General features: G+C 50.5%; 1 protein-coding gene across 1 annotated transcript in view; it reads left to right on the top strand.

Annotated features, from left to right (window-relative positions):
* LOC125319879 (myogenesis-regulating glycosidase-like) overlaps window positions 1-7,998 on the top strand; it is a 29,463-nt gene extending 21,465 nt beyond the window's left edge. Inside the window, exon 2 of the mRNA XM_048291597.1 lies at window positions 5,601-7,998. Within this exon, the coding sequence (XP_048147554.1) occupies window positions 5,730-7,826 (2,097 nt within the window). The 5' untranslated portion in view covers window positions 5,601-5,729 and the 3' untranslated portion in view covers window positions 7,827-7,998. The remainder of the gene's footprint in view (window positions 1-5,600) is intronic.
* Window positions 7,999-13,845: the final 5,847 nt, after the last annotated feature.

Here is a 13,845-nt window from a genome sequence, read left to right as displayed (position 1 = left end):
TTTAATGTTATCCCAGAACAGAAATGGCAAAATTCAAACCGTGTCTGCCCAATGAGGAGGACTGAGGTTCTGGGGAGTTTGTTCAGTATTTTAGAGGTGAAATTCTCCTCTCTCCAAAGGTAATAACATCTTTTGGGCAAGGTGGAAATGCTTGTTGGCTTTCTTTTCAGCTCCCTGATCTTTGTCAGGTTTTCTTTGCATTGGAACCTTTGTTCACAGAGATCAAATGCTTCACAGAGTTCAGATGTTTAGGAAAATAACTACAGTAAAGATCCTGTATCTCCAAGAAGGGATGCAGAAGGAAAAATAAATTTTTACATCCCAAAAGGCTCCCATGGCTGGGAAGTGAAGCTGGTCTGGGATACAGCAACAGCTGCAGAGATGCCTGGGCTTAGATGAGTCCTTGCAGACCTGCTCCCATGTGAGCAGCAGAAGGAGACCATGGGGAGCCCAGAGCAGATGCACTCAGCCTGCCTGAGAGCCTCATCTCCCATTGTGGGTGTGTAAGTGCCACAAGAAGTCCCGCAGGGGCAGGCATGAAATGCATTTCCCAGGACCCCTCACCCTGGCAGGCTGGTGGCTTAACCCATGCAGAGCCTGAAACATCCCTCAAGGACCTGCCCAGCCCTGCCCTTATGGTAGGTCTCTGACTCATTGTCATGAGAAAATAGCAAACTAGAGCAGTTCCCCTTCAAGGAAAGCCTTCAAGAATTGAGCCTCTTCATCTCTCTGCTACTGCAGGCAGCTCTCAGGAGCTTATTCTCCAAGAAGAGCTGCCAGCTGAGCCTGGGACTAAGTGGGAGAAAGCCTAGCTGAGACCCAGGTGACTTCCTGGCTTATTCCTTCACCTGGCATGAGCTCAGCCTACTGACTTCATTAAAAGCAGATTGAGATGACAGCACCCTTTTTTCCCCCTTTTCCTGTATTTCCACTGTCCTCCAGCCTGCTTACGTGATTGCAGCTGTAGCACGGAAGGACCTTTTCTCCCCTCACCTGCACTTTGCTTATCCCTCCTTGCTCAGTTTGTTTGAGAGGAAGGCACCTCAAAACACCCCTGGAGCTCCTCATGAGCACTGATCCTGGTAAATAGGGTCTGATGAGCTCGGTGTTACCCAGGAGGTGCCTGATGACCGGTCACGCCACAGCCCTGAGGCAGTCTGGCAATGGTCCCTGGCTTTCAGCCTGGGCCCCTGGCTCGGCAGATGGAGCTCCTTCCCAACGATATGGGCAGAGCGGCTCCCAGCGTGCAGTAGGATGCTGTGGCCACTACTTGCAGCTTGGAGCAGCACATGGACACTGCGTGCATCTTGAGGAGTCTGGGAGAGCTCTGAAAAAGGGAGAAAGTTGATTTTGCAAGGCTTTTTTCTGCTGGCTTTGGAGGAGGAGTTTGTTTGAACAAGAGGACAGGAGTGGATCTTCCAGTGCCTGCTTATGTAGCAATTAGGTCTGAAAGACCTATGGAGTAAACACTACCTTTTTTCCCCACTACTGAGGGACTGGAATCCTCTGGATTAGGAAAAACCTCAGGTAATATTCCTCCTCTAGACCCAAGCTGGATTTGCAAGGCTCCAGGGGGCTTATGACACTGTCAGGCTTGCAGTGGGCAATCACCTTTGCAGCTGTACTCTGTACAGGCAGTGTCTGTGCAGCCACCTTCACAGCTGAGGTGAGCTAAAAACCCTCCAGGCATCAGGAGCCCTGGGGAGTAGGGAAGAGCCCCCCAAATCAGGATGGTTTCCGGAAATAAGCCTGCTCAGAGTTGTCTGGTGGTGTGAGCTGGTGAAGGTCTCTCCATGTCGCTGGTGCATCCCTGCAGGATACAGACACAGGCCTCCCAGCAGGTCCCACTCTGCTGCTGATACGGAGTTAATATAAACCAAACTGATGCTTCAACCCAGTGATCCATGTTAGATCCCTAGGGGCCAAGAGTTGAAGCAGTGAGGCCAGTCATCACTGTTGCCCTCACTGGAGCTATCAGGAATTTCTAAAAGCCCACACCTGGGGTGAGGGGTGCACTCAGCGCTAGGGCTGGTATTGTCCCTGCTTAAGGACACAAATGAGTGTATTTCCAGGTGGAGCAGGATCCTGCACCCCTCTGAGGGACGGACTCTGACTGTGTCCTTGCTCTCCACCTCCTCGTGCTGCTCCAGGTGTTCTGTAAGTGCTGGTGATAGCAGAGACATTGGTGCCCTTACCTGCACCACATGGACTGCAGAGCATCTTTGGCAATGTCATTTCACCCTCTGCATCCATTCCCGAGCCATTTCCACCTTGTGTTAAGCCTTGTTGGGTTTGTAGCTAATCTGTGGCAGCTGATGCGATAACCTTGGCTCTCCCTCCTCAGCTGCAGAGACAGCAGATACCTCTTTTCTCGCATCATCTATATGCACAGAAAAAATGGTGAGCAAACCTCCTCCAGGTCCCTTGTAGCAATAAATCCCCCATACACCACCCATATTTGCCAAGCTGCTGCGGGAAATGAGAGCTAATGGGAACTGCTTTCTACTTTGCATGACTTTTCTGCTAAAAAGGTCCATTTTAAACAGTCTAAAAGGGCTTGGTAAATGATTAATCAGTTCTTGCAGCATTTGACAGGGCAGTAGTTTGTTTATGGCTTATTATGTTTAGCTCCCTACGGCTCTTTCTGCTAGGACATGTTGTATACTCTCCCTACAAGCACCTGATACCGACTAAGTATTTGATAACCTGTAATAAAAGAAACTTCAATATAGAAAACTATCCCTCTATTTAAAAGAAGAATTATTTCTTGATGGGTTTTTTAAAGAGTGATGCTCTCCCTGAACCATCAGGAAGGCAAACATATGCAGAATCACAGAATATTCTGAGTTGGAGGGGACCCACAAGGATCATCCTTAAGTCCAACTTTTAAGCAAATGGCCCATACAGGGATCAAACCCATGACCTTGGTGCTATTAGCACCAACTGAGCCAGCCTCAGGGTCTTAGAATGGTGAAAATCTGAGGATTCAGGAATCACATAGCTGGAACCTGAGTGAAGGCCTGACAAACTCCTGACACAGGTGCCAAGAGACATGGGGAGGTTCTGGGGATAAATTTGATCTGGGGGAAGGAGACTCTAAGGGTAGATGTACTAAGGGGTTTAGGTGTGTAGCTGCCATTCGAGCTGGCTGATATGTGTTTCGTCACTTGAAACCCTTGAAGCTCCTGTTTAGCTATAAGAGGGTCTAAAGTCCTGGCTCATTTCTGCTTATCACAGTGCTGGATATGTCAATGTTTAATCTGTGCATGCTAAGTCCTGCTAAGATCCTTGGGGTGAGGAATCCTGCCTTCTTCCAGCCTGGGGGACGGACAGGCCCAGATCCATACCTGATTAGCACCTGATAAAGCAGCCCAAATATAACACAGCAGTGCCTGTATCCCTGGAACATCTGGCTTCCAGGGCACTATGGGAGAATTCATCCCACCCTGGCTTGGGAGCACTTGCACTCTGGGTGGGTTAATAAAGCACTCACCAGAGCAGAAAGGCTTTGCAAGGATCAGTTAAATATTCACAGGTAAGGGATTCTGCGATGCCATAACCCCATGGATGGAGCAAGGATAGGGCTGGATCTGGGCTCTGGGTCACCTCTGTGCATCCCTAAGCAAAAGTCCTTCTCATCACCCCTGGGTATCACTCAGGCTGCCAGCTAGGCCAGCAGATGTTTAATGCGTTCAGGAGACATAAGTCTTAAAGGATGGGAGTGCAGCTTCAAGAAACTCAAAAGAAAAAAGAAAAGAAAAGGAAAAAGAAAAGAAAGGAAAAAGAAAATGAAGAAAAAAGAAAACAAAGAAGAAAAAAGAAAGAAGAAACCCCTCTCTTTCCATTCCTTATTTTTTCACCCTGGAAAATGGTGCAACTTGTCTTAAAGGAGAGTCCTATCTTCAAGCTGGCTGGGAGGGTGAAAGGAGGAAGGAAGAAGAGGAGGAAAGCTCTGAAGCCAGCAACTGAGGACTTACACAGCACATAATAACACCTTCAAAGTGAAAATGTTGTTTTGCAAAAACACAAGGGTTTCACTGGAAACAACCCGGGCTGGAGCTGCAAAGCTGTGCCAGGAGCCAGGCCAGCACTGGGAGGCTGCCAGGTCTGAGCACTTTGAGGCTGGCAGAGTGCCCTGAGCACATGTAATCCAACCTGCTCCCCTAAACCACGCCTGTCCTGGATCACCGTCTCTTTGGGGCAGCAATAACCGTCCTTTTTTTACTCCCTCCCCGGCCAGGTCTTGCCTTGGAACACTTTTATCCGCTCCAGCTGTTTTTCTCAACTAAGTCTCGCTCATCCCAAGAATGCACTTCAAAAACTAACCAGGCAGTTGATTTGGGTGGTTTGGGATCTGCTGTGATCGATCCAAAACGTGGTGACCTCTGGCATTTTTAATGGCTCCCTGGGTGGCTTATCATCTCTGTATATTTAGATCCCGATGTCATGGTGACACGGGTAAATACACCCAGCCATGTATTGCTGGGCACAGCTCACATGAGCAAGCTGGCTCCTTTTCCCCCTCTCCATATAGGCTGCTCCTGCACATTTTCCTGTCAGATCCCACAGACCCCTGAAGGGGCCAGGGGACCCACAAGCTTGGTTGCACAGAATACACTGCCTTGAGCCACCAGCCTCAGTTACTGCTGCCTGTGTTTTTGTTGGCAGTAGATGCTCAGCTGTGCTGCATTAGCTGGCTTGGTGATGCTTGATGCAGCTGGAACATGTCACCTTCTGTGCATTTCTCAGCAAAACAAGGTTTTGATGTAGTCCTGGTCTTGCAACAACTTCAGTTTAATACACCTATCCTCATACTCTGTACCAAAACATCTTCCACCCTCACTGCAGTGTAGCATATTGCCTGGCATAAGCCCAGGACATACAGAGAGTTGTAATAAATTAGGAGAACTGAATGATAATAAGAAAACAGAGACAGAGATGTAGTGGAAGATTCCCTTTTCCCCTGCCAGGGCCAGAGGGGCTTTCCTGGGGTGATGGCTTTGGAATAGGTAGCAGGGCAGGCAGTGGAAAGGAAAAGAGAAACACGTCCCCACACCCCCACATCCCCATGCAGCTCAGGAAAGGAGCAAAGTGCAGGGAGATAAAACATCTCTCACCATCTGCATCCCTGGGTGGGTGATGGGGAGCAGCAGGTGGAGCCTGGAGACTTCAGTGCAGCATTTCTCTGCCTGTATTTAATACAGAGAGGTTGTGGGCAGGAAAGGAAATCCAGCAGGACTCAATTAATGTAAACACAGATCAGCCTGTGATGTCCAGCTTGTGTGATCAGGTACCAGCCCCCTCCCCAGGCCCCATTTTCCTCCAGGCTCTGGTCTAACTTTCATCCCTTCATCCTTGCTCTGTGGGATGGAGTGAGGCTGCAGCCAAGTGAGAGTCATAGGAATCCTGGCACAGACATGCTCCAAAAAAGCTCAACCCAGCTGCCAGTAAGCAGGCTGCCACTGCAGAGCAAAGTGAGCCAGAGCCACAGGGCAGGGAGGCTGAGCTGCAGACGGAGCAGAGGAGCTGCAGCCCTCAGCAAGATTTAATTGGGTTTTCTTGGTGTTTATAACTCTCTGTTTTATGAAATAATATTGCAGGTGTGAGCAGCCAAGCTTTGGAAAGGACACTGTGAAAGAAATAGCTTCATACAGCATCTTGGATTTTCTCTTCACCGGCTGGAGTCAGCAGCAAAATTTCTAATCAGGTGTTGAGGCTGCAAAGGAATAATGGACAGTCAGATTACCCACCGCTCGGGAAAACATGGAAACGTTCCAAAGGGGTATGCCAAAGAAAGGCCCTTGCCTGAAAATGTCACACCGGTGAAGCAGAAGCCCTCCAAGGAGCTGAGGCCCATGTTGGGCGCCATCTTGCTGGGCCTCATCCTGTTCATTGCCGCGGTGGTGGCCTGGTGCTACTACACGGTGTCCCTGCGGAAGGCGGAGCGGCTCAAGACGGAGCTGATGGACCTGCGGGCGGACGGCTTCATCATCCGCAACCAGCACGGGGAGGTGGTGTTCCGGCTGGCCTTCCGCTCAGGCAGCTTGGACCTGGAGTCGTGCTCCAAGGAGGGCGAGATCCTGAGCTGCTCGCGCTCGAGCCGGGGGCCGCTCAACTTCTTCATCCAGACGGTGAAGCCCAAGGACACGGTGATGTGCTACCGCGTGCGCTGGGAGGAGCTGGAGGCCGGCCCGGCCGTGGAGCACACCATGTTCTGGGAGGACGCCCACTGGTACGGGGGCTCGGAGATGAGCACCCAGCACTGGCCCATCCGCCTGGCCGGCTACCAGGAGCCCGTGCCCTACGTGACCAGCGACGTCTACTCCTTCCGCGACAGCTTTGGCGGCATCCTGGAGCGCTACTGGCTCTCCTCCAAGGCGGCGGCCATCAAGATCAACGACTCTGTGCCCTTCCACTTGGGCTTCAACGCCACTGAGCGCACTCTCTTCTTCCAGGCCCGCTACAAGGACTCGCCCTACAAGCCCCCACTGGGCCAGCAGCCCTTCCCCGAGCTCAGCTACCGCGTCTGCGTGGGCTCCGACGTCACCTCCATCCACAAGTACATGGTGCGCAGGTACTTCAACAAGCCCTCCAAGATCCCTGCTGAGAACGCCTTCCGATACCCCATATGGTCCACCTGGGCCCTCTACAAGAATGATATTGACCAAGATAAAGTTCTGAATTTTGCAAGAGACATTAAGAAGTACCATTTTAACTGCAGCCACATTGAGATTGATGACATGTATACCCAAGCCTATGGGGACTTTGACTTTGACCCTGTCAAGTTCCCCAACGTAACAGAGATGTTTGTAAAGCTGAAGGAAGATGGGTTTAAGGTCACTCTGTGGACTCATCCTTTCATAAACTACAATTCCTCCAATTTTGGTGTGGGGATTGAGCGTCAGCTGTTTATCAAGGAGCCGTCAGGGCGGCTGCCGGCCATGGTGGAGTGGTGGAACGGCATTGGGGCCATCCTGGACTTCACCAACCCAGCAGCCCGGGATTGGTTCCAGAGCCACCTGCGCCAACTCCGGCACAAGTACGGCATCTCCTCCTTCAAGTTCGATGCGGGTGAGACCAGCTACCTGCCCAAGCAGTTCAGCACCTTCCGCCCGCTGTCGGACCCCAGCATCTGGTCCCGGCGCTACACAGAGATGGCCATCCCCTTCTACGAGCTGGCTGAGGTGCGAGTGGGATACCAGTCACAGAACATCTCCTGCTTCTTCCGCATCATCGACCGTGACTCTGTCTGGGGCTATGAGTTGGGCCTCAAGTCCCTCATCCCCACTGTGCTCACCATCAGCATGCTGGGGTACCCATTTGTGCTGCCGGATATGATTGGAGGAAACTTTCTCCCTGACAAAACGGAGAGGGCAGTGGAGATCCCTGACCGGGAGCTGTACGTGCGCTGGCTGGAGCTGTCGGCCTTCATGCCCTCCATGCAGTTCTCCATCCCGCCTTGGCTCTACGACAAGGAGGTGGTGGAGATTGCGCAGAAGTTCACAGAGCTCCATGAGTCACTGGTGGCCCCGCTGCTGCTGGAGCTGGCGGGGGAGGTCACCGACACGGGCGACCCCATCATCCGTCCCATCTGGTGGATCTCCCCCCGTGACGAGGCCACTCACCGGATTGACTCCCAGTTCCTCATCGGGGACACCCTCATGGTGGCCCCGGTGCTGGAGATGGGCAAGCAGGAGCGGGATGTCTACCTGCCAGCGGGCAAATGGCGCAGCTACAAGGGGGAGCTGTTTGAGAAGACCCCGGTGCTACTCACTGACTATCCCGTTGACCTGGACGAAGTTGCCTATTTCCTCTGGGTTTCCTAACAGGCTGTGCAATAGACTCAGTGATTAATTTACCAATGGCTTTAATGACCTGGGAATTTTAATAATTTTTAGAATAGCAATACTTCAGAATGAAATTTGAGGGAAACACTGAGACCTCTGTTCTGTGTGGCAAGTGTTCTACAATAACATTAAAATGTATTGTCTTTGTTACTGCAGCGTGACAAGTGTAATGTACAGAAACACAGACTCTGCTCATAATCTTTTCCCACCAAGAAATGCCATGCACGCTTCTTGTGTCTAAAGGCAATTACATGGAATCCTTTGTTACCCAGTTTCACAGATGATCCCCATGGACACTGAAAATTTCATGTACTTAGTGAAGGAGGCAGCTGCAGCAAGGTACTTTTTTTTATACAAAGCAGCCTGTGATTATCCTGAAGAGAAAGGCACCCAGTTTGCAGCCTGCACATCAGATGGGAGCTGAAGCAAGAGTTAGGAGTTTGCATTTCCCATGGCCTGAGCTATCTGAGCAGGAAGAAAGCTACAGCACTTACTAGTGCTGTGGCAACTGTTTCCCCCTTTTATAAATTACTGAGAACCATGTCCATGGTGTGCATTCAGGTAAGCTTGTAAAACGTGGCAAAATCAGAGGAGACATCATTCCAGAGTGTTTCCTCCTGAAGTTTTGTCTCCAAAACCAATACATGCCCAACTTAAGGGGCATGTGAAAGTGGAAGAAAACCCCAACATTTTGGGTTGAAGCATTTTGTCTTGAGGTACAGCAGTAAGACCATGCTGTTTGATTTAATAGTTTTTCTGTGGAACTTAGCCATAAGTACATGTCCACAGCTGTGGGCAGTCAGGTCCCTGGCTTACACTTTTTATAAGTCAGGAATAAGAATCAGGACTGCCATTTTGATATGCCTGGTGTTAGTGATTTCTCAAAGTTTGGTTGACATAATGAAAACCATTGAGAATGTGTATGTCATGTTGTTTTTCCATTCTAGTCTTGGTAGTTTCCTTTTGGAATGTATTAGCAATTACACCCAGTTTGTTAGGGGTAAAGCAGGGGATGATAATTCCCAGCCCTTCATCTCCCTCTTCCCTTTCAGGTCTGGCACGTCACCTTTTGAAAGTGTCCAGTTTCCCCTGGATGTCAAAGATACCATTTTCTTGTTATGTTATCTAGCAGGGTTTCTCTATGTGGTCTCCAGCTTGTCTAAAATAAGGGCCGAGATTTCCAGAGGGGTTGCCCAGACACCTGTCCCAGTTGTGGAAAATCCTAAGTGATGTGGGGTATGGGAGGACATAGGCCAGACCCTGAAGCAGTTTTCTGACCCAGTAGCCTGGAACTTCCCCCCGAACAAATTCAGAATCCAGCTGAGGTGGGGAAGTATCTGAAGGAAAACTGCAATAACAACACTGATGAAAAGAAAAAGCTCATTGCCATGTGCTGGGTCCTGGCTAACGCTTACCACACGCTGCTAGATAATGTAGGGCAGAAGATACAGCCAGAGGAGCAGGAGAAAAAGCCAGCAGACACCCCAGTCACTCCAGGTGCAGCTAAAGCAGATGGGGAGCCTAAACCAATAACAATTGCCCCTGTCCAGAGAAAGAAACACAAAGCCAAATCCATTTGCCCAGTGGATGATGATGGGCAGCCAGGACATTCACAGCCAGCAGAGGAATTGGAACCTGAAATCATCACTGAGTCCCTGTCCATAGAGAGTCTTTGTACCCTGAGGAAGGATTACACCCAACAGCCTGATGAAACTATATTAAGTTGCATGGTCTGAATCTGGGATGCTGCGGGCAATGGTACAATTCTGGATGGCACTGAAGCGAGGCATTTGGGATCCCTGTCACGTGATTTAAGTATTGACCAAGGGATGACAAGGGGGCCTGAAGCTCTCAGTCTCTGGACACAGCTCTTAAGAAGTGTGAAGGAAGGACACCTGTGCTGAGAAGATCTCCAGCTGCAGCTAAACCCCTGGAAAACCATGGAACAAGGGATTCAATGCCTGAGAGAACTAGCAGTGATAAAGATCACATTCTCAGGTGACCAAGCAATTAGGAGCCCTGACATGGTAAAATGTACACTGGTGATGTGGCTGAAACTTGCACAACACACACCACCAGAATATGCCCCTGCTTTGGCAGTGATGACATAGAATGACGGGGATGAGACAGTGAGTTCTATGGTGAGGAGGCTCCGGGCGTATGCAGATGCTGTGCACGGCCCAACACAAGCAGGAATTGCAGCTGTGGAAAGGAGTCTGTCAGAGACCATACAGAAGGTGGAAGATAGGATGGACAAGACTCATCAGAAACTCAGGAAGGAGCTGAAAGAGGGCCTTCTCCAAATCACATCAGTGCAGACCAGAGGCCCTGTTACCAGAAGCAGACGTCCCACGGCTAGGGAGAGAGGGTACACCCCAAGAACTGACCTATGGTTCTTCCTGTGTGACAGTGGGGAAAACATGGAATGAGGGATGGAAAACCAACTTCTGTCCTGGAAGCACGGGTGTGTGAATTGAAGGATGGTAATGCTGAGAGAGGGAGTTCCACCAGAAGGGAAGTAGCTCGAGTTTCGAATGATAACCAGGACTAGAGGGGCCCTGCCTCTAGCCAGGTAGAGGCCAGGGAAAATCACGTCTTTTGGACAGTGTGGGCCCGATGGCCTGGCACAGCAGAACCACAGGAATATGAAGCCTTGGTTGACACGGGCACACAGTGCACCTTGATTCCGTCAAGACATGTTGGAGCAGAACTGATCTCTATTTCTGGACTAACAGGTGGATCACAGCAGTTGACACTGCTTGAAGCTGATGTGAGCCTAACTGGAAAACACTGGAAGAAACATCCTTTTGTGACTGGCCCAGGGGCCCCATGTATTCTGGGCATAGACTTTCTCCAGAATGGGTATTTCAAAGACCCTAAGTGACTCAGGTAGGCCTTTGGAATAGCTGCTGTGGAGGCATAGGGCATTTGGCAATTGAACACCTTGCCTGGGCTGACGGAGAATCCTTCTGCACTTGGGCTCCTGAAGGTAGAAGAGCAGCGAGTGCCAATTGCTCCCTCAACAGTGCACCGCTGGCAGTACTGGACAAATCGAGATGCGTTGATTCCCATCCACATGATGACTGGTGAGCTAGAGACCCAAGGGGTGGTCAGCAAGGCCCACTCACCCTTCAACAGCCCCATCTGGCCTGTGTGCAAATCTGAAGGGGAATGGAGACTGACAGTGGACTATGGTGGCTTGAATGAAGTGACTCCACCATTGAGCGCTGCTGTGCCGGACATGTTGGAGCTCCAGTACGAGCTGGAGTCCAAAGCAGCAAAGTGGTACGCCACTATTGACATTGCCAATGCATTCTTCTCCATTCCTCTGGCAGCAGAGTGCAGGCCTCAGTTTGCCTTCACCTGGAGGGGCGTGCAGTACACCTGGAACTGGCTGCCCCAGGGGTGGAAGCACAGTCCCACCATCTGTCATGGACTGATCCAGACTGCACTAGAAAAGGGTGAGGCTCCAGAACATTTGCAGTACATTGATGACATCATTGTGTGGGGGAACACCGCAACCGAAGTGTTTGAGAAAGGAGAGAGAATAATCCAAATTCTCCTGGAAGCTGGATTCGCCATCAAGAAGAGCAAAGCCAAGGGACCTGCCCGAGAGATCCAGTTCCTGGGGGTGAAGTGGCAAGACAGACGATGTCAGATCCCCACTAAAGTCATCAATAAAATCACCGCAATGTCTCCACTGACCAACAAGAAGGAAACACAAGCTTTCCTAGGCGCCATAGGCTTTTGGAGGATGCACATTCCTGAATACAGTCAAATTGTGAGCCCTCTCTATCTGGTTACCTGTAAGAAGAATGATTTCCACTGGGATCCTGAACAGCAGCAAGCCTTCACCCAGATCAAGCAGGAAATTGCTCATGCGGTAGCCCTTGGCCCAGTCAGGACAGGATCAGAGGTGAAAAATGTACTCTACTCTGCAGCCGGGAACAATGGTCTGTCCTGGAGCCTCTGGCAGAAGGTGCCTGGGGAGACTCGGGGTTGGCCACTGGGATTCTGGAGTTGAAGCTACAGAGGGTCTGAAGCCAACTACACTCCCACAGAGAAAGAAATCCTGGCGGCCTATGAAGGAATCCAAGCTGCCTCAGAGGTAATTGGCACTGAAGCACAACTCCTCCTGGCACCCCGACTACCAGTGCTGGGGTGGATGTTCAAAGCAAAGGTTCCCTCTACCCACCATGACACCAATGCCACATGGAGCAAATGGATTGCTCTCATCATACAGTGCGCTTGTATCGGAAAACTGAATCGCCCTGGGATCTTAGAAATAATCACGAATTGGCCTGAAGGTGAAAACTTTGGTGTCACTGATGAAGAAGAACAAGAACAGGTGACATGTGCTGAGGAAGCTCCACCATACAACCAACTGCCAGCGGAAGAAACACGCTACGTTCTTTTCACTGATGCTTCTTGTTGCATCATAGGGATGAACCGGAAGTGGAAAGCAGCCGTATGGAGTCCCACATGATGGGCTGCAGAAGGCACTGAGGGAGAAGGTGGATCAAGCCAACTTGCTGAATTCAAAGCCATCCAGTTGGCTCTAGACATTGCTGAAAGAGAAGTGGCCAAAGCTCTACCTTTGCACCGATTCGTGGAAGGCAGCCAATGCTCTGTGGGGGTGGCTGGAAAGGTGGAAAAAGGCCAATTGGCTGCGTAGGGGAAAACCAGTCTGGGCTGCTGAGGAGTGGAAAGACATTGCCACTCGGGTAGAGAAGCTACCTGTGAAAGTCTGCCATGTAGATGCCCATGTCCCCAAGAGTAGGGCTGATGAGGAACACCGAAACAATGAACAGGTAGATCAGGCTGTGAAGATAGAGGTGTCAAAGACAGATGTAGATTGGAAACACAAGGGAGAGTTGTTCCTAGCTCGATGGGCCCATGACACCTCAGGCCATCAAGGCAGAGATGCACCTGTAAGTGGGCACGAGACCGAGGGGTGGATCTAACCGTGGACAGTATCTCCCAGGTTATCCATGACTGTGAGACATGCGCTGCGATCAAGCAGGCCAAGCGGGAGAAGCCCCTGTGGTTTGGTGGGCGATGGTCCAAATACAAGTATGGGGAGGCCTGGCAGATTGATTACATCACACTGCCTCAAACCCGCCAAGGCAAGCGCTATGTGCTCACAATGGTAGAAGCCACCACTGGGTGGCTGGAGATCTACCCTGTGCCTCATGCTACTGCCCGGAACACCATCCTGGGCCTTGAAAAGCAAGTCCTTTGGAGGCATGGCACCCCTGAGAGAATTGAGTCTGACAACGGGACTCATTTGAAGAATGGCCTTATAAACACCTGGGCTAGGGAACATGGCATTGAGTGGGTGTACCATATCCCTTACCATGCACCAGCTGCAGGCAAAGTGGAATGGTGCAATGACCTGCTCAAAACCACCTTGAAGGCACTGGGTGGGGGAACTCTTAAAAACTGGGAGATGCATTTAGCTAAGGCCACATGGTTGGTGAACACCCAAGGCTCCACTAACTGAGCAGGGCCTGCCCAGTCTGAACCCCTGCATATAGTAGATGGAGACAAAGTCCCAGCAGTGCATATCAGGGGACTCTTGGGAAAATCTGTTTGGATTACTTCTGCATCGAGTAAAGGCAAACCCATCCGTGGGGTTGTCTTTGCTCAGGGGCCAGGTTGCAGAATGGTGAATAATGCAGAAGGATGGAGAGACATGTTGTGTACCGCAGGGGGATCTGATGTTGGGCGAGAACTGCTTGTAATGTTGGAATGTCTACATGTGTTTGTCGAAAGTTGCTGCCACTGTTTGTATATAGCTATGTATATATGTATAAATGTGTGTTTAAAGTTGAAATGTATTCATTTGGGCGTTGAGCAGACGGTATGGAATAAGGGGTGGAATGTCCTGGGGTGATGTTATGAAGCTGCTTTATTCCTTAACTGTCCATTTAATGCCCAAGGACGCAGTGCCTTTTAAGATGGAGCTGGGGGGTGGGCCACAGGACCTGAGTGCTGA

Source organism: Corvus hawaiiensis, chromosome Z, assembly GCF_020740725.1.
Source record: "Corvus hawaiiensis isolate bCorHaw1 chromosome Z, bCorHaw1.pri.cur, whole genome shotgun sequence".
Taxonomy (NCBI): Eukaryota; Metazoa; Chordata; class Aves; order Passeriformes; family Corvidae; genus Corvus; species Corvus hawaiiensis.
The sequence above is the reverse complement of the archived record's forward strand: the minus strand, read 5'-3'. Positions and strand labels throughout refer to the sequence as shown.